General features: G+C 33.8%; 3 protein-coding genes across 4 annotated transcripts; 2 read left to right on the forward strand and 1 right to left on the reverse strand.

Annotated features, from left to right (window-relative positions):
* Positions 1–31: 31 nt before the first annotated feature.
* Positions 32–16,697, forward strand: LOC106101957 (bifunctional 3'-phosphoadenosine 5'-phosphosulfate synthase). 2 transcript variants are annotated; one of them, XM_013281359.1, is made up of 14 exons: positions 32–314; positions 6,566–6,740; positions 8,628–8,800; positions 10,292–10,429; positions 11,287–11,406; positions 11,801–11,941; positions 12,244–12,306; positions 13,037–13,276; positions 13,920–14,075; positions 14,410–14,515; positions 15,036–15,178; positions 15,613–15,774; positions 16,205–16,313; positions 16,524–16,697. In XM_013281359.1, the coding sequence occupies exons 1-14, from the start codon at positions 276–278 to the stop codon at positions 16,631–16,633; spliced, it is 1,875 nt and encodes a 624-aa protein (XP_013136813.1). In that variant the 5' UTR covers positions 32–275; the 3' UTR covers positions 16,634–16,697. The 2 variants fall into 2 exon arrangements, with proteins under 2 accessions (XP_013136813.1, XP_013136805.1); XM_013281351.1 differs by lacking the exon at positions 32–314 and adding an exon at positions 2,243–2,453.
* A 2,617-nt stretch (positions 16,698–19,314) lies between these two features.
* LOC106101591 (isovaleryl-CoA dehydrogenase, mitochondrial) lies at positions 19,315–24,286 on the forward strand. Its single transcript, XM_013280879.1, has 9 exons — positions 19,315–19,489; positions 20,125–20,251; positions 20,391–20,469; positions 20,706–20,811; positions 21,367–21,528; positions 22,664–22,819; positions 23,090–23,281; positions 23,633–23,801; positions 24,134–24,286. Exons 1-9 carry the CDS (start codon positions 19,361–19,363, stop codon positions 24,265–24,267), a joined length of 1,254 nt encoding a protein of 417 aa, XP_013136333.1. The 5' UTR covers positions 19,315–19,360; the 3' UTR covers positions 24,268–24,286.
* Positions 24,275–27,201, reverse strand: LOC106101601 (lysine-specific demethylase 8). The gene is made up of 2 exons (XM_013280890.1): positions 25,531–27,201; positions 24,275–25,411 (listed from the first exon to the last, which is right to left on the reverse strand). The coding sequence occupies exon 1, from the start codon at positions 26,962–26,964 to the stop codon at positions 25,774–25,776; it is 1,191 nt and encodes a 396-aa protein (XP_013136344.1). The 5' UTR covers positions 26,965–27,201; the 3' UTR covers positions 24,275–25,411; positions 25,531–25,773.
* Positions 27,202–27,254: the final 53 nt, after the last annotated feature.

Here is a 27,254-nt window from a genome sequence, read left to right on the forward strand (position 1 = left end):
AAATCTATCAATGTCAAATGTCATATGTCAAGCAAGTCATAATTTTGTCCAATTTTGTCAAAATTATATCAAGTGATAAGTGATAATAAATCGGAAGACTCTGAAACTGCTTATCTAAGTGAATACTAAGTTAGAGTTATCTATAATTATTTATGAATGAGATTTAAGTTTGAAATCATAAGATAATATATTTCCGTCAATCGTATAACTGCATTATTGTTTGCATTAAAAGGAAAACTAGGTCGATTAGTCCGTTGTCTGAATTTCTTTTTGAAATGGATGGCCCGTCAAGACCCAAGAAAAAACTTAAAGCAGTAAGTATGGTTCGCTGTTATAAAGTACCGAAAATATCATTGCTGAAGGTTAATTTCGAATAGTAATATCTATTAAGTAGAAATAATTGTAATTGTGGAGATAAGCTTGTATTATCTGAAGCAAAATAAAAAAAATATTGATATACATATTGATTGAACAACACGACTTGACTTGAAATTTTTTTATTACTACAGTATTTTTAATAACATTATTAGTCTATCGCCTGCTAAGACTGCACCTATACAGTATGCCAGTTCTGTTGAGCAATTCTGACAGTACTTGATAACAAACCATTATTCATCCAGATTATAATTATCAACATAATATAATATAAACCAATATAATTCTTTCATGATGTCATGCAAAAGATTTTTGATAGTATATTAAAATGTAAAGTGAAAGAACTATTTTAAAAAGAATAAAAGAGATGTTACCAATGTAATGGTAAAGTCCAGTATTTTTAAACTTTTAAATATATAAAACCTTATTCTTATTCTCATTTTCTATATTCACTTTTGATTTTATTGCATTTATGTTCTAACCAAAATTGATAATATACCCTTTAACATACATCTATCTTGTAATGTTCCATACAATATACCTCCACATTTGAGTCTACATGCAAATCCCAAATATTCTTTTGACCTATTTTGTTTTATTCTCTACCTCATTATGGTACCTATGCTAATATGATTAAGAGTAAACATTTGTGTTTTTGTATGTATTGAAATAACGTAAAAACTACTGGGCCAATTTCAAATATTCCGACACCATTAGCCTGTTACGGCTATTTTTTTTCCTATTTATTAATACCACATACACACAGTCGCAAGTAACAACTAGTATTTTATTGGTATGAAAAGAAAGTTTACTTACACACTTTTACCTTTTTTATAAATGTTTTGTTTGGATTTTTGATTGTGTAAAAAGGATTTCTCCACTTTAAGTTTCTGTTGAGAATCATAAATACCTAAAGTATGTCAAATTCCTTATACATCCGTTATTCAAATATTGATTTTATCTTCCAATGATTAATTCAATATTGTAACCATGTTATTTTGCAAATCATCTGATGTTGACATAAATTCAACTAATCAATACTAATAAAGTATTGAACACTAATAATTACATGTTGTTTCAATTTTTTTTTTAATTGTTTTAAGTCTGAACATAATAATGAGATTTCTATATTTTGTTTAGTTTGTAAAGATCTTTTATCTCCTATCTTTATTAAACTTACTTCTTACTAATATTATAAATGTGAAAGTTTACATGGATGGATGTTTTTTAGAGTTCGTTGCCTAAACCATTAAATGGATCTCAATGAAATTTGGCATTGATGTAGTGCAGTCTGGTAGAACACATAGGATACTTACTATTGTTTTTTTAAAATCTCACAGACATATTCATGGGCAAAAGCTAGTTGGTTACATTTAAGTTAACTTTGTAAGTAACGAAGACTCATGCTATGTGTCTTTAAATCTATATCTATACTAATATTTGCAAAGATTGAATTATTCTATGTATTGAAATAACTTAAAATTACTGGGTTGATTTAAAAAAATATTTCACCATTAAAAAGACTTCGTTTTTTATTATGTTTTAATTTCAAACGGACGATGTCGCGAGCAACAGCTAGTCTATTATTATGTTTAAATCTTAATTACTTAAGAGTAATTAAGATTAAGCCTAGTTAAGACTAGGCCTTTCAAAAACCATAAAAAGCGAATAAAATGTTTATTAGTAAATCGTTGCAAAAAGTCTAATCGTATTTTTTAAGGCAGTCATGCGCGATTGCAATTTAAGTACTTATTTTTTAGGTGTAGATATAATTGACAAAAAAATTAATCAATTTTATTGTAAACATTTCAATGTCATTGGCAATGGAAATGCGCTCGATGTAAATAAATGTAGTCGTGGTGAATATTGGTGTCAGTGGTTTGTAAGGCAGCGCGCGTGTCGCCGCTTCGCACAAACCGGTCGCGTATCCGAACGGTGCTGTTGGCGGGAAAGTATCCCTTTTGACTTTATCTTTTTTTTCGTTTTTAAACATGAGTTTAGAAGAAAGGAACAGGAAGGTTGCGGAAACCTTTGAGAAATTCAAAATTGATGAATGGGGCAAAGACAAAGATGTTAAGGTTTGTTTTTTTTAATTGTTTATTTTTGCACAGTGTATTTTTTTAATCAGTGATGTTAGAATATTTCGCGCGTTACAGAAGACTGCTTCACTTTTACTTGGTCGTATTTAATACCTACGATACGTTCTACTGGTTTCTTGATATGGACGATAACTTTCTTTTTTGCATTTTATATAAATAATTACATTTAAGAATTCGCTTTGATTATTGGAGAAAGTTAATAAAATAAAGTATAAATGTAATTATGTATCTATACTTCTATACTAATATTATAGAGAGGAAAGATTTGTTTTTTTGTATGTATTGAAATTACTCAAAAACTACTGGACCGATTTTAAAAATTCTTCCACCATCGGAAAGGTAATTTATCTGTGAGTAACATAGGCTATGTTTTATTGTTATTAAATACTAGCTGTTCCCATGAGGCTTCATCCGCATGAAATTATAAAATTTTATTTTGCAATTGACAATTTGACAATTGTCGAAATACAAATTATCGTACCATAACAATCTTACTTCCTTGATGTTGGTAGCAACTTATGGTCTCTTTCCCACATTAGGGTTTTTGTCCAAAATATTTTCTAAAATCTCGTACAAAACATTTTACAGTAGCTCTTGCTCGCGACTTCTTTTCGGTGACATTAAAAAAAAAAAAAAAGATAGCCTATGTTACTAACTGATGCCATAGCTTTTAATGTAATAGGCCCAGTAGTTTCTGAGTTATATCAATACTTACACAAATACAAATCTTTCCTGTTTGTAATGTTAGTATAGATTGTATATTATTTTTATTTGCGTTTTTCCTGTGAATATAAAATTCTGTTTGGTAAAGGTGATATTCGATAACAGTAGTGAGTGGAATAAAGAAAAAAATTACAACAAAGAAGTTCACATTTTTAACAAAACATACGAGCGAAAGAATACAAGTTTGCCCTAATTTCCAACAATAGACCGTATAAAGTGCATCTTGGAAGATGCATTTTGATTAGTAAGGCCTACTCTATATTTTACTATTTAAGTATAGTATATGTACTGCCGAAACGAGTACATAGATCTATGTATATCTTACTAATATTATAAATGCGAAAGTTTAGCTGGACGGATGGATAGATGTTTGTTAGAGTTTGTAGCCTAAACAACTGAACGGATCTCGATGAAATTTGGCATAGATGTAGAGGATAGTCTGGAAGGACACATAGCCTATTTACTTTTGTATTTCTAAACTCCACGCAGACGGTGTCGCGGGCAAAAGCTAGTTTTACTATATATCGTAACTTGCTAATGGTTTCTTTTTCTCTAAAATGTCGATTTAAAAAGCGTGGGAATATGTTAAGCGATTGTAGTTTTTTGTTAAGAACAAATTTTATACCGTAAGCCATGATACCATAAACCATGCAATGCAGTTACTAATATAATTATTGCAGATTAGAAAAGTAACTGTTGCGATAGTTTATGCGTGTAGTAAAATTGTGCAATAGAAAACATAACGATTACATAGCCTCTCGTTTCATACCAATCAACTTATTTCCGTTAAAGTGTTTTCTAATATCAAAATCAAACTCTCACTATTATAAGATGTAACTTCTCCGTTAGTAGAGATTTCTAATGGGGATTTTATAACACCTTTATTTTTGAGGTAAAGAGGGTTGTGTGAGAATATTATTACTCTTGGTGACCATCTTTAAACGACTGCGAGGGTTCCGTGATCTTCAATGGAAGGCACTAAGATACATCCTTTTGCCTTGACTGAAAGAACTAAAGTTCATAAAAAACAATCTTTTCCATTTCTTATGGCAATAAGAAAGGAAGGTTGGATCGGCGGCGGAGACAGGAAAAGGAAATATGCTTTTCTAATCTGTCCTCCTTGTCTATGTTAAACACGCATCTGTAGGAATGTTATTGCAAATCTGCTGAAGACAATGTAACTTATCATAAGTAAAATGGTTTGTTTTTGAAGTTTTCCTTGTTTTAAGTAAATAATCTTTATCATATTTATCAAATAGATTTAACTGAATTTATTTATTACTTTCCGACAATATTTCTTTATTGGTATCAGAGATATGAGTATCTTAAACGATATGATCCAACGTGTTTTGTTCTATTGCATCATTGAATGAGTTTTCACTTTTTTAAACTTAAGATATAAAGATTAATGTATCGGATGATATCGATATTTACTACTTTATGTGCACCGGATATCGAAAAATTGACAATATAAGCTTACTCAAGAAAATATCAGTTTATTTACAACGTCGGAGCGTTATTTACGACGTTTGGAGCGTCGGTGGCTCAGTGGTTAGAACACTTGACTTGTAATCTACAGGTCTTGGGTTCGAATTCCGCCATGTACCAATGTGATTTTTCGATTTCTCATATGTACATAATTTACCCGACGTTCTTACGGTGAAGGAAAACATCGTGACGCAACTTGCACCTATCGGCGAAGAAATTCAAAGATATGCGTGAAGTCAACCAACCCGCACTTGGCCAGCGTGGTTGACTATGGCCTAGTCACCCCGTATTAGGGTAGGCTCCGAGCCCCTCGGTGGGGACGTATAGTGAGCTGGTGATGATGATGATGATGATGATTTTTTAATTTATGTTACAAGTTAAACATTAGTGGTAAAACACAAGAAACTTTTTATGTTATTCCACAGAGATAACGAAATAATGCAAACCATAACGAAGACTGACACTAAACTTAGGTAACTAAGAAACTAATAATTTATCAGTGATTAGTAAAGCGTATTAGTAAATGCAATTACCCTGTTATATTCAAATTAATTGGACAACGTCCTTGAGTTAAATTGAACGCACCTTAGAAACATTGTAACTTGTTTATAAAGTTTATTAATGCAAACAAATCCTGCACAAATACTTTATGACTGGAATTTTTTTATTAGATGTTATAGAAATTATAACACAGATTTTTTTACTATCGTGAGGTGGAAAACGGTCATGCGGCCATCTGAATACGCCAAAATAGTGAAGAGACCGCTGCCCATAGACATTTGCAATAGCGGATGCGTTGCCTACCTTTAAACGACGGGGAAGAAGACGCACATAAAGAGGATAATTCCCGTTCCTTTGCGTCTCCTCCAGTGTCAAATCTACGTTCCCTTATCTTATTCTTATGAGAAAAAGGGTGGGAAGAAAAAGAGACTAAAGTTGGGCCTCCGGTACCACACTCATCAGACGAAACGCGGAATTGCTTCCACTTCACATCTGCTTTCTGTATGGTCGTGTCGTTAAAGCGGGCTCTACCACTTTTAAAGTCTGGTTTAAACTCTCTGTTTATTACTAATCTATGACCTATATCACAGACCGTATTGTCCATAGATTCAACTCTAGTTCTCTGCATGAGTCGTGGTTTCCTGACGCATTCCAAACGTCTTTGCGAAATAATATCGTGATGATAGTAAATATGGAAACATGAATATGGTATTAAATGTACAATTTAGAGTATCCCAAGGTCAAATGGGCAGTTTTAATTAATTACTGACTTAAATAACTCGTGAAAGGAACAGGAAGAATTTATTTTTATTGTATTTCGGTTTCATTTCATCTGACCTTAACTATTCTCATTCTAATCATTAACGGTATTACACGGCTACTAGTTTACGTTTTTTGTACTACTTTTTATCTGTGGAATAAGGACACTAGGTAAATTGCATGAGTCATTTTAGACCGAATATGGAATATTTACAGATAATCTACGTTCGATGGAAATAACATTCAATTCAACTGTAGTTAGACTTAATTTTCTAGTTTACTAACTTAAGAGAGCAACTTCTCTAGTACATAAATTGATAGACAATCCTTCATTATTTTTAAACTGGCTATTTTCCATATTATTTATCTCCTAAATTGAATAACGTATATAGCCTATTGCGTGCCGTTACTGTATAGCATTTAACTAAGAAAAGATTTTTCAAAAACATGCTGTGATTGCTGAGATCCTAAATAACTAAGAAGTGTGTGTTCGCGCTTTATTATAGTCTCCAAAAACAATGCGAATCTAAAGACGTCGTAACTCTCAATTTTTATAATCGCGTCATTATTACAACTTCAATGTAATTTTACAATTTATTACGGGAATGTTTTTCTTGCAGTGTGTCCAAGTGGCGACCAATGTTGTAGAGCAGAAGCATCAAGTGTCACGGGCGAAGCGCAGCAAGGCTCTCGGTAGCCGTGCCTTTCGCGGCAGCACTGTGTGGTTCACGGGTCTCAGCGGCGCCGGGAAGACCAGCATTGCGTTCGCGCTAGAAGCATACCTCGTCTCAAAAGGTAATACGCCGGTTTTATAAATGCCCACTTCGACCCAATTGCCGAAACAAGTTATTATTAAGAGATGTCGAGGTCCAGCTAAATCCAACTCCAAGTTTGATATCGCGAAAGATAGTTCTTCTTAGAGAACAACACCCACAAGCCACTAAGGGTCACGACACTATTATAGTTAAAATATTTGACGAATTAATTGCTTTAAAGATTTCTATAGGAAAGTATGGGAATTAAGAGAAAAAATGAAAGAATGGACAGAGGAAAATAATAAGTAGTGACACCTTTAATGTTTCTTATCATACTAACGCTTTTGTTTTATTTTTTAGTAGTTAATTTCTAGAAAGATAGAATTTCGTAATGATTATGTACTCTACTTACTGAGTACTTTGATCTTTCATTTTCTTATTAAACACTAGCTTTCTCCCACGACTCGGTCAGCGTGGAATTAAAAAAAAAAAACAAAAGCAAGTAGCCGATGTGTTCTTCCAGTCTATCCTCTACATCTGTGCCAAATTTCATCGAGAAACCGTTCAGCCGTTTAGGCTACAAACTCCATCTATACTTTCGTATTTATAATATTAGTGTTATATATGTTTTGTCTTTATCCTGTTATGAATTTTAATATAAAATATGCATAAATGTAACTTGATACCGCAACACGGTTACCTCGTACACACGTGTACGCCTAATTACTATTTGCTCTATTTATGATATTTACAATGTAACGAGAATCTATAGTTTTTTTATATTCTTATGCAATTCACCATCTCGTTAAGGATACCAAAATTTTAATTGTGATGTCTATTTTCATGGAAGGGGAAAATCTGACGTCAGGAAATGGTATTTCTATTTGTTACTTCCTATGTCTTAACGATTACTCGTAAAATTCATCTAAAATAAACATTTTAAATGGTTTGATATAAACCGATGGAAAATTGATGTATTTGTTTGTTACCTCGACCTTTACATGTTCATTACGCTGAAGGCCATTGTTAGAATCATAGTCAATAATCGATGTAATTTCCATTGATGCTAGCGTACAAAGGGATCCAATATTCTAAATGTTTTGTGTGCCTCTTTCCTATAAAGATGGTGATATGTCTGCAAATATTTAACGAAAGATGACTTTGGCAGAGGAAGGTATAAAGTGCAAGGGAAATATTATCTTTCTGTACGTCATTGTCTACGTAAGCATGTGCAATGCAGATGTCTATGGCATCGGTAACTTCGCTATTAAGCGAATAAGTATGCCGATTGCTAGGTGTTAACTTTTTTTTTTTAATGTAGTAGAGGTTAGTTAGTTGAGAAATATTAGATTTTCGTCATTTGTTTTGTGCAAATTATTCAATTAATAATACTTTAATTACCTTTTTTATCGACATACATGTTTATCTTAATCCCTATGCGGGTGTTACGACTACGCTAGGTAATATAATACAATCAGTAATAATTGATAAAACTAATTTATTATCGAAATAATAATTTGGTCACACCCACACATAGTGAACATAAGAAATATCTATATATGTAGTATGTCACTCCTAACTCGAAGTATTAAGGCACAGCAGACATAGATGTAAAAAATATATGAACTAGAAATCAAGCAATTAATTATTCATTTCACCTCTTATTTAAGGTGCTTTAGACTATATTTTCCTTCTAGTTTTTTCCAAATCTTTAATACAGTCAATGGCCTAAGCTCATATCATCTTCTTTCGTCTTCCAAATAACTCTATCATACGTCATCTCAGTCATCACTCTCTTTTTGGTAATATCATCTTTCACGCAATCCAGCCATCTCTTTCTAGGTTTAACTCTACCGGTGTACCCAGTCGGTAAAAGCTTATCTGTAGCTATGCGTTTGATTATCCAAATGTTTATGTTTTCTCTCAGGTATCCCAGCGTATGGTCTTGATGGAGATAACATCCGAACTGGTCTGAATAAGAACCTTGGCTTCAGTAAAGAAGATCGAGAAGAGAATATCCGACGTGTGGCAGAGGTCGCCAAACTCTTCGCGGATAGTGGAGTCGTCTGTCTGTGCAGTTTTGTATCACCTTTTGCTGAGGTATGTAATACTCGAGTCTGACTGTATAAATATGTAAAACTAGCTGTTCCCGTGTAACTTCATCCGCATTGAATTATAAAAATTTCATTTTATTGTTTACATGTGTCAAATTATCAATTGCAAATGTCAAAATGACATGACATGATGACAACCTTCCTTTCGTCTCTGTCCACATTAGGGTTTTTATCCAAAACATTTACCCCCTAAGTTTAATGGCGTTAAAATATTTAGGCTAAAGCGTGGCGCAATTGTAGGGCTTTTTATTTAAAAAAGAATTACTCAACAATATGTTGTGATTGCTGACATCTTAGGCAATAAAGAAGTGTGTGTTTACGCTTTATTATGATAGTATAGATAGATGCGAAATGCCTTAATTATTTTTTAAAAGGGAAGACAGGCTTTGTTTTAGAATTCACGATTCCTATTGGACTGTTTTCATTTGTTCCTTAAAGTTTTTTTTTTTGTTAAGGGTACTTGCATTCAGCCTTTAATTATTTCCTCTAATTTCACGGTCGATTTATTTCAGTCTAATTTAACCTTTAACGTCACATAGTTTTATTTGCGGTTTTTGTAATTTACTGTACTTTTAACTTCCGTATTTAGAGCTGTTATATTTAAATGAATGTTATTGTCCATTTATGAATAGAGTTTAAACTAGTAAAACGGAATATTGCATACTTTATATGCCTTACAATCGGGCCTTTAGTCCTTGCGTTATATACCTATTCAAAGAAGTAATTCAACATTAGAAAGACCATTTTCATAACTCTCTCCTTATTTGTATATCTATTAAATTAGACAATAATAAGGGTAGAATATCTAGTTTAAAATTTTAATATAAAAATAATATAATTTCATCTTTGCTATTGTTATCATTCCGTCTCTATCTAGACTACTACATAAGTAAGAGTCGACAAGAGTAATATTTACTACAAGTGTGTTTATGTAAGTGATTACTAACGTTATCGAGTTTTTTTTTACAGTACAATGAACTTGTAGCATAGTTTGCGCAGTGTAAAGATCACAACAGATGAATGACCTGATTGCAACCGGTTTTCGATTTAAAATAAGGGTATTTTAAAATGATTTACATCATACTGGAATTATACAAAGGGTTACGCTTAGTAGTCAATTAAAATATAGCAGAATTTTTACTACTAGTTTTCGTCCGCGACTCGGTCCGCGCGAAGTTAAAAAAAAACAAATGCAAGTAGCTTATGTGTTCTTCCAGACTATCCTCTACATCTATGCCAAATTTCATCAAAATCCGTTTAGGCTACAAACTCTAACAAACATCCATCCATCTAAACTTTCGCATTTATAACATTAGTATGAATTATGATAACCATGTATGCAACTTCAAAATAACTGTCGAGTCATTTGCGATATCGACTGCGGTAAATTGCAAATTAACTCTCATTAAAGGTATGTTTTAAAATCGCATTCTAATTTGAACTCTAGTGTTCTTTAAATAAGGTTCTTTATGTTTAGGACCGTGAGGTGGCTCGCCGCATCCACACAGATTCCCAGCTGCCATTCTTCGAGGTGTTTATAGACACGCCTCTCGATGTGTGCGAGCAGAGGGACACTAAGGGCCTGTACAAGAAAGCCAGGGAAGGACAAATCAAGGTAAAGACAAAATCAAGTAATTAATAATAATCCTTTAAACTATTTAATAAAGTCTTGAATTAGAATTTTTTTAACGAAAATTTCTTTGTAACGATTTTATTAAATAATAAATAACAAAGAAAACAGTCGATTAAGTTATCACATGTTAAAGTTTGCAATTTTATCATTCTCTATTTTAAATATGGCAACATCCGGTTATACCGGAAATTGTCTACTAATTACTAAATAGACATATATGATTATTGAAATCTGGAAAGAAAAACAGGAAGCACATATATAGAGTAGGCTAGAAGTCTTACATACATTTATATAGAGATTATTTAAACAAAGAGTCGTATCGCGGTATGTCCAACTAAGTTTAAATACTCTATGGAATAATTTATTTATGGTCTTTAAGTTTACGTAACATAGAATGTATACTTTCACATATTCACATTTTATATAACTTACTTTCTTTTGAAAGGTAAATTATTGTTGTTTATATCAAGGTTTTATTACAGGAAATGTACGATTTTATGCTTCCGTCATACTCGTTTATCCCTGTGTCCCTCTGGCAATACATATGTCAAAAAAATTAATTGAAAACTTCCAATAAAAAAATTGTAACTTTTAATAATTTTATAGAAATGCTTTTGCCCGTTATTCCGGCTGCATGGAATTAAAAAAAAAAAACAATAACTCAGTGACATCGATACCAAATTTCAATGCAATTCTATAAGCCATTTTGAAGATAGTAACAGTTATCCATCCAAACTTTCGCATTTATGTTAGTTAGCACATCGAAGTTAAGAGTATCAATCTGCTTGGCGTGCCAACTTGTCATGTACTTTTGTAAATAATTTATGTGGTTATTTCAGGGCTTTACAGGAATTACCCAGGAATATGAAAGACCGGACGCTCCTGAGTTGGTCATACAAACAGTTGGCAGGACTATCGAGGAGTCCACAATGGAAGTTATTTCCCTACTTGAATCACAGGTTGGTATTTTAAAGATGTATTTCGCTATTATTGAAAAAAAAGAAAATGATTATTCAGTAATTCAACACGAAACTGGAAATACATATCGAACTTGTTTTAATTTATGATAATTAGAAAACTAAAAATATGCTAGATAACTATAAAATTTCTTTTTGTGTTTTTAATTTTCCGGCTTATATTTTATACATAGGAATTGAGTGTGTTAAAACATTAATATTTAATAGATAACTAACTAAAAATCTAAAAATAGCCAGAGGGCGCTTCGATCGCCTTTATTACTGACAAATGTGATATTATTTCCATAATTAACGTTAAAAAACAAAGTTTTTTTGACCTTTTTTGATGTTTGTTATGTATTTTTGGTTAAGATATAATTTGAAACGTTTGTTTTAGGGTATAATACCTCGTTACGAGGCGAGGAATCAAGAAGTGGAGGAATTATTTATCTATGGCAACCGGCTCACTAGCGCCATCGAGGAGGCGGCAACACTGCCGCAGATACAACTCACTGACTTAGACCTGCAGTGGGTGCAAGTAAGTTATTGATAATTATTATTATTCTATATTAAAAAAAAATAATTTTAGGCCTACATCTATATTTTACACTGGCAACATTATGGCAATATTATTAATATTCATGTTTTATAAATATGGTAACACTTTTACCAAAGAATCGTTTTTTTTTTGTTTCTACTAATATGTATGAATCTTTGTAATTATTAATATTTCTTTCCAAGAAAATTCACGTAAAAAATACATTAAAAGGTATGTTATTTTTTAGTGTTATTTTGTTAGGTTTGTATTTAATGTTTTGTAAATTGTTCCTTATGTTACAGGTACTTTCTGAAGGCTGGTCGTACCCGCTCAAAGGATTCATGCGAGAGACAGAATATTTACAAGTTAGTCAATATTATTATATGTTAGTTGTTGCCCGCAACATTGTCTGTGCTGGAAAAAGTTGCATATACATTAGCTACCTTCTCGTCAAAGTCCCATCAAAATCGGTCCAAACGTTTAGGAGATTACCCAGAACAAACGCAAGTCCGGATTTGTTCCTTGTACAGACTAATTTAATAATTAATTTTTCGTTATAAAAACCCACTACTCCAAACTTCTTACTAATAAATGCGAAAGTATGGATGTATGGACAAATATTTGCATCTATCTCCAAATTCGCAGACATCTGTCACATCATATATTAGAACTAGCTGTTCCCGTGCTGGCTTCATCCCCGTGAAATTATGAAAATTTTATTTTATTGTTCACATTTGTCAAATTGTCAATAGCAAATGTCAAACTGACATGACATACGTTGTCAGTCTTGTTTCCTTGATGTTGGCAGTAACTTATGGTCTCTTTCCCACATTAGAGTTTTTATCCAAAATATTTACCCTCTAATGGCGTGAAAATATATAGCCTAAAGCGTGACGTAAATGTAGGGCTTTTTATTTAAAAAAAAATTGTGTAATTGCTGACATCTTAGGCAACAAAGAAGTGTGTGTTTACGATTTATTGTAATAGCATAGATACATACTTAATAAGTTTCGACAGACGAAGTCACTGGCAAAAGCTATTGATAGTATTTTTTTTTTACGAGATATTGAATTAAACTACTTTGTCCCATTCCAGTCGCTCCACTCGAACTGTCTAACGCTCGCGGACGGCAGTCTAGTGAACCAGTCGGTGCCGGTGGTGCTGCCGGTGTCCGCTGGGCTGAAGGAGCAGCTGCTGGGCGCTGCGGCAGTGGCGCTGAGCCACGGCGGGCGCAGTGTGGCCATACTGCGCGCGCCGGAGTTCTACCCGCACAGGAAGCAGGAGCGCTGCAGCCGACAGTACGGGATATATCATACTGGACATCCTTATATTAAGGTGAGTGTTGCCATGTGTCGTCGATTAAAAAGAAAAAGAACTTTTTTTTAAGTTGTAAAATAAAATTATTACCAAATAGAAGCTTCGGATAACAATAGTTTTAGATCAAATAATTTTAACTATATCTATATAAATCTATAATAAAATTGTAGTGTCGGATTGTAATGTCAAAAGAAAAATTCCAGGTTGCTGATAACGAAAATTGGATTTAAATGTTTTTTTTTGTCTGTCTGTCTGTTCGCAAGCTGCGTTTGTTCCGGGGAATATCCGAAACGGCTGGGCAGATTTCGACGGGACTTTCACTAAAAGGTGGCTGACGCAGACGGGCATATTATAAGCTACTTTTTTTAAAAGTCCGCGCTGACAAAATGACGTAACGGGTAGTCCAAATTTGCGCTAACGAAGTTAACGGACGACCTCTAGGCCGTATATATTGTTTTCGTTCGTTCGTAACCTTTGTTTTCGACTTTACCCAACTTTAAAATAATTTGAAAATAACCACCGTGCTAGATGTCTCTAGTCATAGATTATATTTAACTTGCATATCAAAGAGTAGTTGTAGCACAAACAATAGTTTAATACCTAATATAAAATCCTACATCTTTATTCTTTTATTAATTGTAATAAAATACAATAATTATAGATGATCGAGGAGTCAGGCGATTGGTTGGTGGGAGGCAAGTTGGAGGTGTTTGAGCGCATCCGCTGGCATGACGGACTGGACAACTTCCGCCTCACGCCCAATGAACTCCGCCGCAAGTTCAAACAACTCGGCGCCGACGCTGTCTTCGCATTCCAGGTAAAAATGTATTTATTATCGACTAACTGTTGCCTGTGGCTTCTTCCACATAATGAATCAGTTTTTTTTTTACATTCCCTGAAAATTTAATTTGCAAATATTAAAATTCAAATCTACAATAAAGGTAAAAATCTTTGTTGCTTTTAGTTTTTGTCTCTTTCTCGCATGATATTTTTTTTCAATTTATTCACTCTAAATTGAATATTGAGAAATGATATAGTCTATAGCATTTCGTAAATGTAAGGCTTTTTTAATATGCTGTGTTTGGTGATGTACACAACAAAATTTGTATGTTTTATTATATTAGTAAGGATTGTTTAATATTTTTCTTCAGCTCCGCAACCCCATCCACAACGGACACGCGCTGCTGATGCAGGACACGCAGCGGCAGCTCCTCGCCAGGGGATACAAGAAACCTGTCCTCTTACTGCATCCACTGGGTAAGTTAATACTAATATTAAGAGGAAAAATTTTTATTTTTTGTACGTATTGAAATAACTCAAAAACTAAAAAAAAATCTTTCATTAAAAAGCTACGTTATCAGTGTAACATAAGCTATATTTTTCTTTTTTTATTTTGTGCGGAAGAAGTCGGAAGTCGAAAAAATAAGCAACTATCTGTTGCTAGTTTATTTTTAACACGATCTTTCGCCCGCAAATGTTAGTGCAGAATTTAAAAAATGGTCGTCTGTAGCCGTGCCGTCAAAATAGCTCCACCCATTCCAAAGATAATGGTCCCGTCGCTATTATGACAGCGCGGAATTAAAAAATAAGTAACCTATAATATGTGGGTTCATACAATCGGTACATTTGGACTATAGTTTAGTCGGAACAAACGCTGCTTGCGACCATACAGGCAAACATTTACTAATTGAGAAAAATCTCATCAGTATGAAAACACATCAGTATGGTTTTTTTCAATATTACATAAAACAGTCAAATTATTTGTGTATATGTGCAGGCGGGTGGACGAAGGAGGACGACGTGCCGCTGGCGGTGCGCATGGCGCAGCACGAGGCGGTGCTGGCGGAGCGCGTGCTGGACCCCGCCGCCACCGTGCTCGCCGTCTTCCCCTCGCCCATGATGTACGCCGGGCCCACTGAGGTATACTACGTCTGCAACGCTTATAACGCTTACAACGCCTACATCGCTAGCAATGACTACAACGCATACAACGTCTACATCGCTTACAATGACTATGTCGCTTACATCGCCTCCAAGGCTCACAACGCTTATAACGCTTATAACGTTTACAACGCTTATAACGCATATAACGCCTACAAGGCTCACAACGCTTATAACGCTTATAACGTTTACAACGCTTATAACGCATATAACGCCTACAAGGCTCACAATGCTTATAACGCCAACGCATGCAACACTTACAACGCTTACAACGCCTATAGCGTTCAGTAGAACGTTAGGCGCATCCTACTACTAACAAAAGCAAATAGCCTATGTGTTTATAGGGTTGTAGTTAATTTAAGTTACATTTACATATGTATATTTATACGTTAATAAAAAATACGTGTTTTTAGGTACAATGGCACGCTAAATGTCGTATGAACGCGGGCGCTAACCACTACATAGTGGGGCGCGACCCCGCCGGCCTGCCGCACCCCGCCGGCACGGGGGACCTCTACGACCCCCGCCACGGCGCCATGCTGCTCAAGGTGGCGCCCGGCCTCAACGACCTCGAGGTCGGTGGTAACATCACACTCACTCACACTATAACAGATTTACACTTGTAATTATAATATAAATAAAAATAACCTTAAATATTGATCATATAGCAATTTTAAATAATTATAATAGTCACATTTAGTTTTATATATGTTGCAAATTAGCTGAATTCGCCATAATGGCGAAAGTTTTTTTTTTGATTGACGGAGAAGACGTATAAACAGACTTCCGAAACATGTTAAAGCGACCTCTATTACTGTTAAAAAGAACTAAGGTAATCCCTAAGTGAATGTTTAGTACCGAAACCGATGAATTAAATGAATTGGAAAGAAATATCACTAAACAATTCTGAGTGTAGTACTTTTAATTTTGTTTTATTATTTTGATTATCGGTTAGTTGATAGGATACGTCAATAGATGGCGTTATTTCAAATTTCTTTTTTCTAGATAATTCCATTCCGCGTGGCGGCGTACGACACGTCAGTGGGCAAGATGGCTTTCTTCGACCCCAACAGGAAGGATGACTTCGACTTTATATCGGGAACTAGGATGAGAGGTAAATATGCATTTTAATCTTATAACTATAATTTCAGATATCTAATCAACTGACAGAAAAATATTGACTACAGTTCAGTTTTAACTGAACAGTTGGATTGTTCATTGAAAAATTCGAACTTTTTAGTCTGCTTTTTTCATTTATTTTTTAAAGTTTTTGTTCAAATTGCAAATTTCTATTGATTTTAACTATAATGTAATTATTCCCCAGGGCTGGCTAAAGCCGGTAAGGAACCACCCCAAGGGTTCATGGCGCCCTCCGCATGGAAAGTACTGTCAGAGTATTACCAATCACTTAAATCCAAAATGGACACAAATTAATATTATTTCCTATTGGAATACAAAAGTACGGTGATACTTTAGTATTATTTTGTCTTTAACAATTTGGACATAGAGTAAAAAACATTGTAATTATTATTTACGTAAAAAGTAATAATTATTAAATAATTCACTGGCCCTAGTAAAGGTTATTTTAAAGGCCAGATAAATGTATGTGTTTCTATTTCATATAATAGTATTAGTTACTTAAATTGTAATAAAATACATTATTTAATAAGTTGACAAAATATCATAATAAATATTTTAATAATAAACGTCATAATGCTATTTAAGGTGGATTTACACTGTTCTTAGTTATTTTGTTTTTATGAACAAATAAACTTACCAATTTGACTTGTATAGTCTGTTATGTTTAGAATAGAAAAAAGTTGCAATAAAAAAAAATATATTTACACATGTACATTCCTCGTTTTATTATCTAAAAATGTGTAAAACCACACATTCCGTTTTTTTTTTTACATATTATTTACACTGACATTTTTAATTGTATTTCTGTTAGATTTATTGTTCGGGTGTTGATGTATTTATAGGTTTAATAAATCGTTACATTTTAATTAATCAAAATGGTGCTTGTAAAGCTATTATTTAATTATTAAATAAATAATATTCAGTTGGAACTTTTTTTTTACTCACAATGACTTATTACCATTCCTTACATACTCTTTGACAAGTCAAAGACAAAAATAGTTGTCGAGTCCCTACCAAGTATCGAGTACCTCCCCCTAGCCGGGTCGTGGATAAACTAACGTAAATGCCACGACCCGGTTGGGTGCAGGAGAACACCGCGGGGTTTAGTGGATAGTCCGGCCAAAAAGGCCGGGAGTCCCACACGAAACTGTCCCTGCTGCCTCCGGACGGTGCAACGCGTAAATGTATTCCCCGCGGCAACAAAAAAAGACAAAAATATCAGCAAAGGCGAAGCGGGGATTTTGCTATTCATTGCAGTCAAATATGGAGGAAATTTGTACCCAATCAAGTAATCCCAACATAGAGCTCCATATAAAACCACTTCAGAATACTAAAAAAATAGTATTAAGGCAGTGAGTTAATTATACAAGTCTATGATATTAATGTTTATCGCCTACGACAATATAGCCATAAACCATAAACCATAAAGTGTTAAGATTGAATCTGGATGGCTACAAAGGTAAGGTAGGCATAAGGGCAGGTTGAATGTTTAGATGAATGGATGGATGGATACTTTTTCAGAAGGTAGCTTTAGAACGGATCACGATAAAAGGCATAGATATATGAAGAACATAATCTGGAACAACATTAAGTTAAGTTTTTGATTCCGTAAGTGGACTTGGGGGGGAAAGGATATACATTTTATAATAATTTAGAATTCATAATAAATGTTTATTCATTAAATTTAATTGAATTTTTTCGCATCAAATATATACTTATTAATATAAGTATTTCCGCAGTTGATTTTAACGACCACTTTGTTTTTTCTGGTAGAGGTTAATAAATGTCAATTGCGCATGAAATAAAAAAAAATCCATAATTTAGAGTTTATCGCATTAAATTAAAATTATATTTGATGTTTCTTGAGACATTTAAATATACTTATTAAAATCACGGTAATTATAATTCGTCGCCTAAAGTATGTCAATACACTGTGGTAGAAGGTTCATACGTCGTGTGACTCTATGAACATACACTGTGGTAGAAGGTTCATACGTCATGTGACTCTATGAACATACACTGTGGTAGAAGGTTCATACGTCATGTGACTCTATGAACATACACTGTGGTAGAAGGTATAGGTAGTGTGAGTCTGAACAATCTTACTAACGAAGTTTACATGGATGTTTGTTTGTTATGGTTTGTAGCTTAAGAGAATGAACGGATCTCAATGAAATTGAGCATAGATGTAGAAAATAGTCTACAAGAACACATAGGCTACTCACTTTTGTTTTTTTTTCTACACGGACGGAGTCGCGGGCGAAAGCTAGTATTTTAATAAATCTTAAGTAGAGATGTCCGAAACAAAAAACGGCATTGGGATTAACTCGGCACGTTTATTTATAAAATATTTATTTTCCGTCATTAAGCATTCCTTCACGCGGATTGTTTTAATTGTTTACACCATATTGGGCAATTACATAGTTCAGTAGAGCCTAGTGGTTTTAATAAAACCAATTTATATTGAAATACGAAAGGACCACTATCTTTTTGGCCACTGCTTCGCAAGCAGTGGTCCACAGAAGGCAAAATGTATATTTCGCGAATGAATTTAAAATGAGTGGGAAGCACTGGTGATAAGGATGCAGGGCCAGCTCTGCGAAGACAGTGTGTAGCGTAGGTAGCGTTTAGGCGAAAAGTAAATGCAACTCTTTTTTTATTACTTTCACTTTTTACATAGGAGTCCTAGTAAAAAAGAATAATATGAAAGTGGTCCTTAACCAAGGTATGGTTGGGAACCTCTCTTTTGGGCGAACCTGACAAAACGTGTCTAATGTCGTGAACTGTTACGACATCATCGACATACATAAATAATTTGATAAAGCGGATAAAGTGTTATTTGCATTCTTTATCAATGTCTACGTAATTATCATAACTGAAATAAATTAAAATTAGCTATTCCATTTTAGTCGCTAAGTCGATAGCAATAAGATTCACGTATTGTATCGTTTTATCTTGCGTTTTAGTTGGTAATGTGACAGTCAGTTTTGAGTGGGCTACCGATGGGAGTGGACGTTTACGATGGCTGTTAGAGTTTTGTGTGGCAAAATCTTACGTCGTTGTGTTTATGCATCAACAAATCATGGAAGATGCATGTCCCACTATCCCATAGACGAGCATATATTTGGACTATCAAGTGAACAACAACAGGTTTCTAAAATTCTTTATTTTCAAATGTAGAATGACGAAACATGTTTGCCTTGTTTTTAAGACCGGATAGCCTGTGGTGTTTTATTTTAAAGTTTTAATCAATCGTTAAATTCAATTAGATATCAAATAGTTTATGTTAACTATTTTTCTAGTATATTAAATGAAAAATATTTATTTTCTAAAAACACATAAACGGTATTTTAAACTTAGTTATATTTATTAATGCGTTTTTTTTAGTAATATAAAACCAATTTAAATACTGGATGGATAACTATTAACAATACTGTTATCCACCTATTTTCAAGTTGAATATTTCCACGACAGAATACCTTTACCTTTATTTTTTAATTTACATTTCTAATTGTCTACTAAAAGTCGATTAGAAGTCATTATAGTGCTTTGTATACTCGTTTTTTTCTGTCTGCCAAATATTAGCAATCTCAAAAAATGATGATAACAATTTTGTATTTTTACATTGTTCAGTTGCATGAAATATCAAATTTGATTAAAATACACTGCCATATTATCTACTTTTCTGAATGTGAACTGCTTGTAGCCTGGCCCTCATGGAGATTCCAAGATAATGTCGAAAATTAAGATGGTTGACCCCGTCCATTATTTCTCATTTTTTGCAGCTTCGACAATTGATTTTCGATTTCGCACAAAAAGAACTAGCACCAAAAGCAGCAGAAATCGATAGGACGAATAACTTTACTGAATTAAGAGACTTTTGGAAGAAGCTGGGAAACCTTGGAGTTTTAGGTAAGTTTTCCCATACTTAAATACTAAACTTAACATATCTTCTCTACCTTGCAGTTAGAGCACTTCGTAGGTTTTAGTGTACCCTAAAAGGCTTTTAGTTTTAATAAAATATATTTATTTTAACTTTATCCTATTTCAGGTATAACAGCTAGTCCTGAATATGGCGGAACAGGCGGGAAATATTCAGATCATTGCGTTATAATGGAAGAATTGTCAAGGTATTGTTCTAGATATTTTTACATGTCTACCAACTCCAGAACAAAACGAAAAGTATTTCCAGTTAAATTATAATCTTAATATTATTCGTATGATCATACACCGTGACAAAATAAAAAAAAATTAGCGTCTAGAATGTGCTAAGGTTATTAAAGTTAATTGCTAAGGCGAAAATGACGAGTTGATTTTTTTGTATTATGAGAGTGCTACATTTTTTGCTTTTGGATTTACTATTTAGAGCATCAGGAGCAATTGCGCTGTCGTACGGCGCACATTCAAACTTATGCATCAATCAGATCAATAGAAACGGATCCCACGAACAGAAGGCTAAATATTTACCTAAAGTAAGTAACAACTACCAGAAGATCATCATCCTTCTTACCCTACTCCTGTAGGATTGATGCAACAGGTTTTTGTCCGCCACATAACTCTATTTTACGTCATCTGTCATCACTCCCTTTTTGATCATGTCACCTTTCACACAATCCATTCAACTCTTTCTGTCTACCTTTACCGGTGTAGCACACCCATAACTAACCATCTCCTTGTAACATGCGATTCATACCATGCGATATGAGGACATAACATGCCCATGCCATCCTAACCTTATACTCTTTTCCTTCTCTACCACTAGAGCTACTCTCAAGAAGATACCAGAAGATAACAATTTTTCGTACTAATCGAAGATGACATTTCGATTACCAATTTATCTCAAGTCTAAACTATTACTTGGCAATAGAAATAATGTTATGAACAGAAAAGATTTGTATTATTACAAAAAATACTGGGCCGATTTTATAATTTCTTTCACCGTTAGAAAGGTAATTTACTTGTGAGTAGCATAGGCTATATATTTTTTTTTATTTCGATAGTAGTTAATGTATTTTTCAATACTCTAGCTATGTTCGGGTGAGCATATGGGAGCGCTGGCGATGTCGGAACCCGGTGCGGGCAGTGACGTGGTCTCCATGAAGTTACGTGCCGAAAAGAAGGGGGACTATTACGTGCTCAATGGCAACAAATTCTGGATTACCAACGGTCCAGATGCTGATGTTTTAGTGGTGAGTGTATTAACTGAAGATTGTGTGTGAAACACTACGAATGTTTCAAGTTAATCAAAGTATATTAAATGAAAGTTTTAGACCAAAATAATGTAATAGACAATAATCAACATTTTTCGAAGGTTACATAATTTTAAACATTCATCGATATTTTTATAAGCATGCCATTTATATATGTACATAGATATGTCGGAGTTGGGTCTTTCTCCCCGACATCATTGCTACCGAGTCTTGGTTTCGTGGGCGTCATTTGGGTGAAGTGCGAGCATTAAAACACTAGAGACACGGATTAACACAATATAATTCGGAATCTACACTTATCACATAGCAAATCAACAACACCGACCGAGCAGCGGGTTCGTGGCACCGTTCGTACTTCTACTACACTACTCTCCTCAATCGACTCGCCACTGTGCCAACACGCACCACAACATGTCACTACAAACGTCGCCCTCTAAGCACTGAACTGCGCCTCGACACCGCTCGAGCTAAAAAGGGCCACTCGAGCGGCTTGCTCTGCTCTTATTGGTCGTATGCAAGTTGACGTACTTTTAATTTTAAAAAGAACTAAATACAAATGACATCGAGTTTCTACTTTCGAGAAAAAGGAATTAAATTAATAAATTCATCTTAAACAATATTAAAACGCAAGACAATAACGTTTGTTACACATAAAGCAACAGCCAATTTATAGCTTCCTGCGACAGATATATTATGTATAGCGCAGAGTTAAGTTCGTAAGCATTATTAAAAACGATTTATGATGGGTATTTACTGAAGTAAAAAACTTCGTGTTTATAAATTTGATGTTTGACTTTTGAAATAGTGAGTAATGAACGCGACGGAGCTATTTATAAAAATAAAGCTAATTAATTGTCGAGAATAACTAAGATAAGGATTTTAAGCTTTTTATCTTTTTAAAAGTAACTATTTAAAATGAAACGGCGCGCCTAGCCCAAGGCTAGATCGAGGAATGAAGACATTGTTGGACCTAGACTCAGATCGGTCGTTCTATCACCTTAGTTAATTAAAATGACAAGAATATAAACACAATAATAACGTATTTCCTTTACTTTAATTATTAAAATAACCTTTTTTATCAATTTTATAATACCTAGTTTAATATTAATTGCAGGTTTACGCTAAAACTGATTTAACAAGCAAACCGCAGCACGGAATATCAGCGTTTTTGGTCGAGAAAGATTTCCCCGGTTTCTCTACCGCACAGAAATTGGACAAACTCGGAATGAGAGGCTCCAATACTGGCGAACTGGTTTTTGAAGATTGTAAGGTATGTATGATTCTACATTATTATTTAGATATTTTGAAGTAACTGTATCCTTTTCTAAACATTGCCACATTATACAAGCCACACCATACTTCTTATTTTTTAGGCTTCCCATTACATGTTCGATTTCTATATTCGTTTGCAATACTTTAGACTTCCGTGTTAATATTATCCCATTTCATTTCTTTCTTCAACTACTCCACGGTTTAAAACAACACTAAATATATATTATCGTTAAGATTTTTATATTGATGTTTATACAATTATTTCCAGGTGCCGGCTGCTAATCTTTTGGGCGAGGAGAATAAAGGTGTGTACGTGTTGATGTCGGGGTTGGACCTTGAACGACTGGTTCTAGCCGCGGGTCCCGTTGGACTTATGCAAGCGGCCATCGACACCTCCTTCGAATACGCTCACACTAGGAAACAATTCGGAAAGAATATTGGGGAATTCCAGTTATTACAGGTAACATTGGTTCGTAATGTAGGTCGAATATAGAAATGGAATCCACCTTCCTAAAATAAAGTTGAAAGATTTGATGGATGGATATTTGTTAGAAGGTATCTTCGAAACGACTCAACGAATCCCGATTAAATTTGGCACAGATAAGAAGCATAGTCTGGTAGAACCTTAAGTTTAACTTTTTTTTAAATTCCACTCGCCAGACAGTATCACATAAATATACGTGTAAGAGTACAATACAAAACAATCGATGCTACTAAGTTAGTTTTCATCAAATAATGTTACATCGAATTTGACACTAAGTATCTACTTATATGTGCTGTATACTTTGACCACATCTATTGCATCGCATAGGGTAAAATGGCGGACATGTACACTACTTTGAGCGCCAGCCGCAGCTATCTGTACAGCGTGGCGCGCGCCTGCGACGACGGACACGTCAACAGCAAGGACTGCGCCGGAGTCATCTTGTACTGCGCAGAGCGAGCCACGCAACTCGCATTAGATGCCATACAAATTTTAGGTAATCTTAACCTATACAATGCTATCAAGAAAACGACCAGTAAGTTTAGGTTATGGTTACGTGAGCTACAAATTGTAGATTAATTTTGTAGTTTCAAGATGCACGTGGTACCTTAATCAACTCATTATTTAGGCCAATTTTGAGAGCACTATGTGACATAACCTACAATTAAAATGAGTATACTAGATGAAGTAATGACGGAAAGGGCGCTGATTGTATTTAATGTCAGAAAATAACAAGTTAAGATAAATATTCTAGAAGTTTAGGAATAATCTGCTTATTGATTTTTCTTAGAATCTACTTGGTCACTTGGTGAAATTTAAAATTTTCAGGAGGAAACGGTTTTATCAACGATTATCCAACAGGAAGAATACTTAGGGACGCTAAATTGTACGAAATAGGTGCGGGTACATCTGAAGTGAGAAGAATGCTTATAGGAAGATCATTGAACAGCGAATATAAATAAATGAAAATAAAATACAGAATAGTTTATTTTTTAACGTTAAAGAACAACTACTTTATTTAGTTAGCCGTAAAGTTCAATTTTGCAATATATTTTATAGTTACACGTTAGCACCTACTAGACTTTTTTAGTATTAAGTGTAGCCCATTTCACGTTCTAAATATTTTATTTAACATTCCATAAGTCGATTGATGGCTTGAAGTCTTAGCAGGTATATCTCTTTGTTGTATCATTCTTTCATAACAATGAATATTGCTTGTTATGATAACTAATTTCTAAATTCTGTCTCAATTCTATAACTACGTTTGGTAGTTTGAGCAACCAATAGTAGGCCTGTATGTATGTTGTTTTTCATCTTGAATAGGAACCTTGTTGATGATAAATGAGGCGTGGCCTAAAATTTAAGCCGGCAACGTATCTGTAGTTCCGCTGGTGTTACGGATGTCCATGGGCGTCGTTGACGACTTGTTCGAAAATGTGACTCGTAACGGACATTTCTTGAGCAAATAGACCACTTTGTTGGATGAAGTCAATGTTTACGTAATATTACATGTTTTCTAGGAGGAAACGGCTACATCAATGATTATCCAATAGGCAGAATACTCAGGGATGCTAAATTATGCGAAATTGGAGGGGGCACCTCTGAAGTGAGACGACTGATTATAGGAAGAACTTTGAACAGTGAATATAGAAAGTATTTATAATTATTGCACCTCCACACTGTTCTGGTAAAAATATCTTTCTGAATCACTCTAATATGTAGTTTGCATATGATTTTTGAACAGATCTGGCACATTTATGCACTTCACTTTTCTTTTTGCTCACTCATTTTTGCCCTCACACATTCAATAGGCAACTTACTTCTGAAGCACGGGAAATGTTGATGACATTCACTATTGCATCTTCAAATATGTTTGTCTTGATTATTTGAATTACCAAGACTTGGGATTCATAGAAGTTTCTTACTTGAAATCTATTTTCGTATTCTATAGTTTCCTATATAGGTGGTTGCTGAAGGCGATTGGTATTGCATTGTCTTTGTTTTAACACATGTTGGATACAGAAGTTGATTTTTAGATGTTTTGGTGGTGATTCCAGCTCGATACATGAAATATTTTCTGATTCAATACTTTTGCACTGATATTTTCTATAAAATGGAATAATTGAGGTCTTACTTTTACAATTTTTGCACATGTTAAAAGATTTTAGTTTCAGAAATTGCAAGTTAAAACAAACTATGGATATAAAATTAAAGATATCACTTACTTTATATATGACGGACCGATTGCCAAGCAAACAAGTATAATAATATCTTTGTTATGTGATCTGATGATTTTCCTATCACTTGTGTAAACTGACTTTTTTTGACATTGCTGTTTTTATCAACAATTGTGACTAGCTGTTATTCTAGATTGTTAAAATAAATTTTCCAGTGCTTTTCATTTTTAATCCATTTAAAATCGCCTAAATGTTTCTTAGTTCAGTGAGGAAATTTTACCTCTATTAATACTATTCCCACCAGAAACTCACAGAGAAACTTATGGATAAAGATTCGACACAATGCCACCACTTTGGTGGTATAAATAACATTTGACCAGGACTTAAAGTGCAATAATAAGGCTTAGCTTCTTTGTATTTAGGATACTTTTCCAAATCAGGTTTTCTCGGATCAACCTGTGCTGTATTGTGTAATAATTGACTATCATGAGGATATAAAAAGTCTGTATCTTTTGGTGAGAAGAGAAATATTTGTTTCTTGCCAATGACTTGAGCTAACAAGTTTCTTTTAGCATCAAAGTGCAGTGGTGATAATGTTCCCTTTGGGCCGTACCATGCCATAATGTCCACAGGTTCATTAGTATCAGAAAAGCAGCAATACTCCGGTTCTGTTATATCCAGTTTCAATTCAGGTATGTGGTCAAAAAGTTGGTATTGTGCTAAGTATCCTATGGGTCCATTTGTGTTAAACATGTAATTCTTTATAAAGTCTTCCATAGTCATCAATTTTTGCGTCCATTCAGATTTAGTGTAATCACTACCTAATTCAATTGCCACAGTTCTCAGTCCAGCAAGTTTGATGAAATAATTTTGATCTTTCCATTTTTCTAGCGCAGGCCAGTGATTGATGCAATTCTCTAAAACAGCAGGCTTTTCTTGTAAAATGTAGTCTCTAAAAAATGATTCCATACTGGGACAATTTAAAACATCAATTTTACATAAACTATCATAGTCACTTTGTATATCTAAAATGTTTACTTCATTATTCACATTTTCAATTTTATATACACACGGCCGAGAATAATTAATAATTTCAGCACACTTTTGTAATAGCTTTGGTTCTTTCTTAAGTGGACATCCAAAAAGAATACCATGGTCAATTATCTTGAATAATTCTTTAAATACCTCGTCATTTAATACTTTATATGATTTAAAAATGATTAATAGTTTTACATAAGTTGCGATTGTTATTGTTTTTCTCCAGGACAATTTAACATCTTTCCAGTTTCCAGCATTTACTAGTTCATACATGTAATCTAGTATGGCTTCAATCTTTAATAAGGATGCTGAATCTAAGGAGTTAATATCTCTCACATATTTCGTTAGCAGCGATCTACTTGTAAAACCGAGATCAGATGATTCTTTAAGTTCAATTAAAATTTGATTTCGAAACTGGACTAGTCTATTAAGCACTTCGCCCATTATAACACACTATAAAGAATTCTATTGTAGTGAATTAAAAAGTTGAGAAGTATAACACTATTACCCTGAAGATTTTCTAGCTGTACATTCCAACATCCCAGCTCAAATAATACACGAGTTCTAAAGAATATGAAGTTATGGTTAAAACAAAATTTGAACCAGGAAGCAAAAGTTAAAATTGTCGATAACTAATAAATTAATGTAAATAAAAATATTAGATTTCGCTCATTTTGCAATGACAGTGATGTTTAGATTGACATTGACAATTGATTAATAAACAACACATTAAC

The sequence above is a fragment of the Papilio polytes genome, unplaced genomic scaffold (genome assembly GCF_000836215.1).
Source record: "Papilio polytes unplaced genomic scaffold, Ppol_1.0 DF824303.1, whole genome shotgun sequence".
NCBI lineage: Eukaryota > Metazoa > Arthropoda > Insecta > Lepidoptera > Papilionidae > Papilio > Papilio polytes.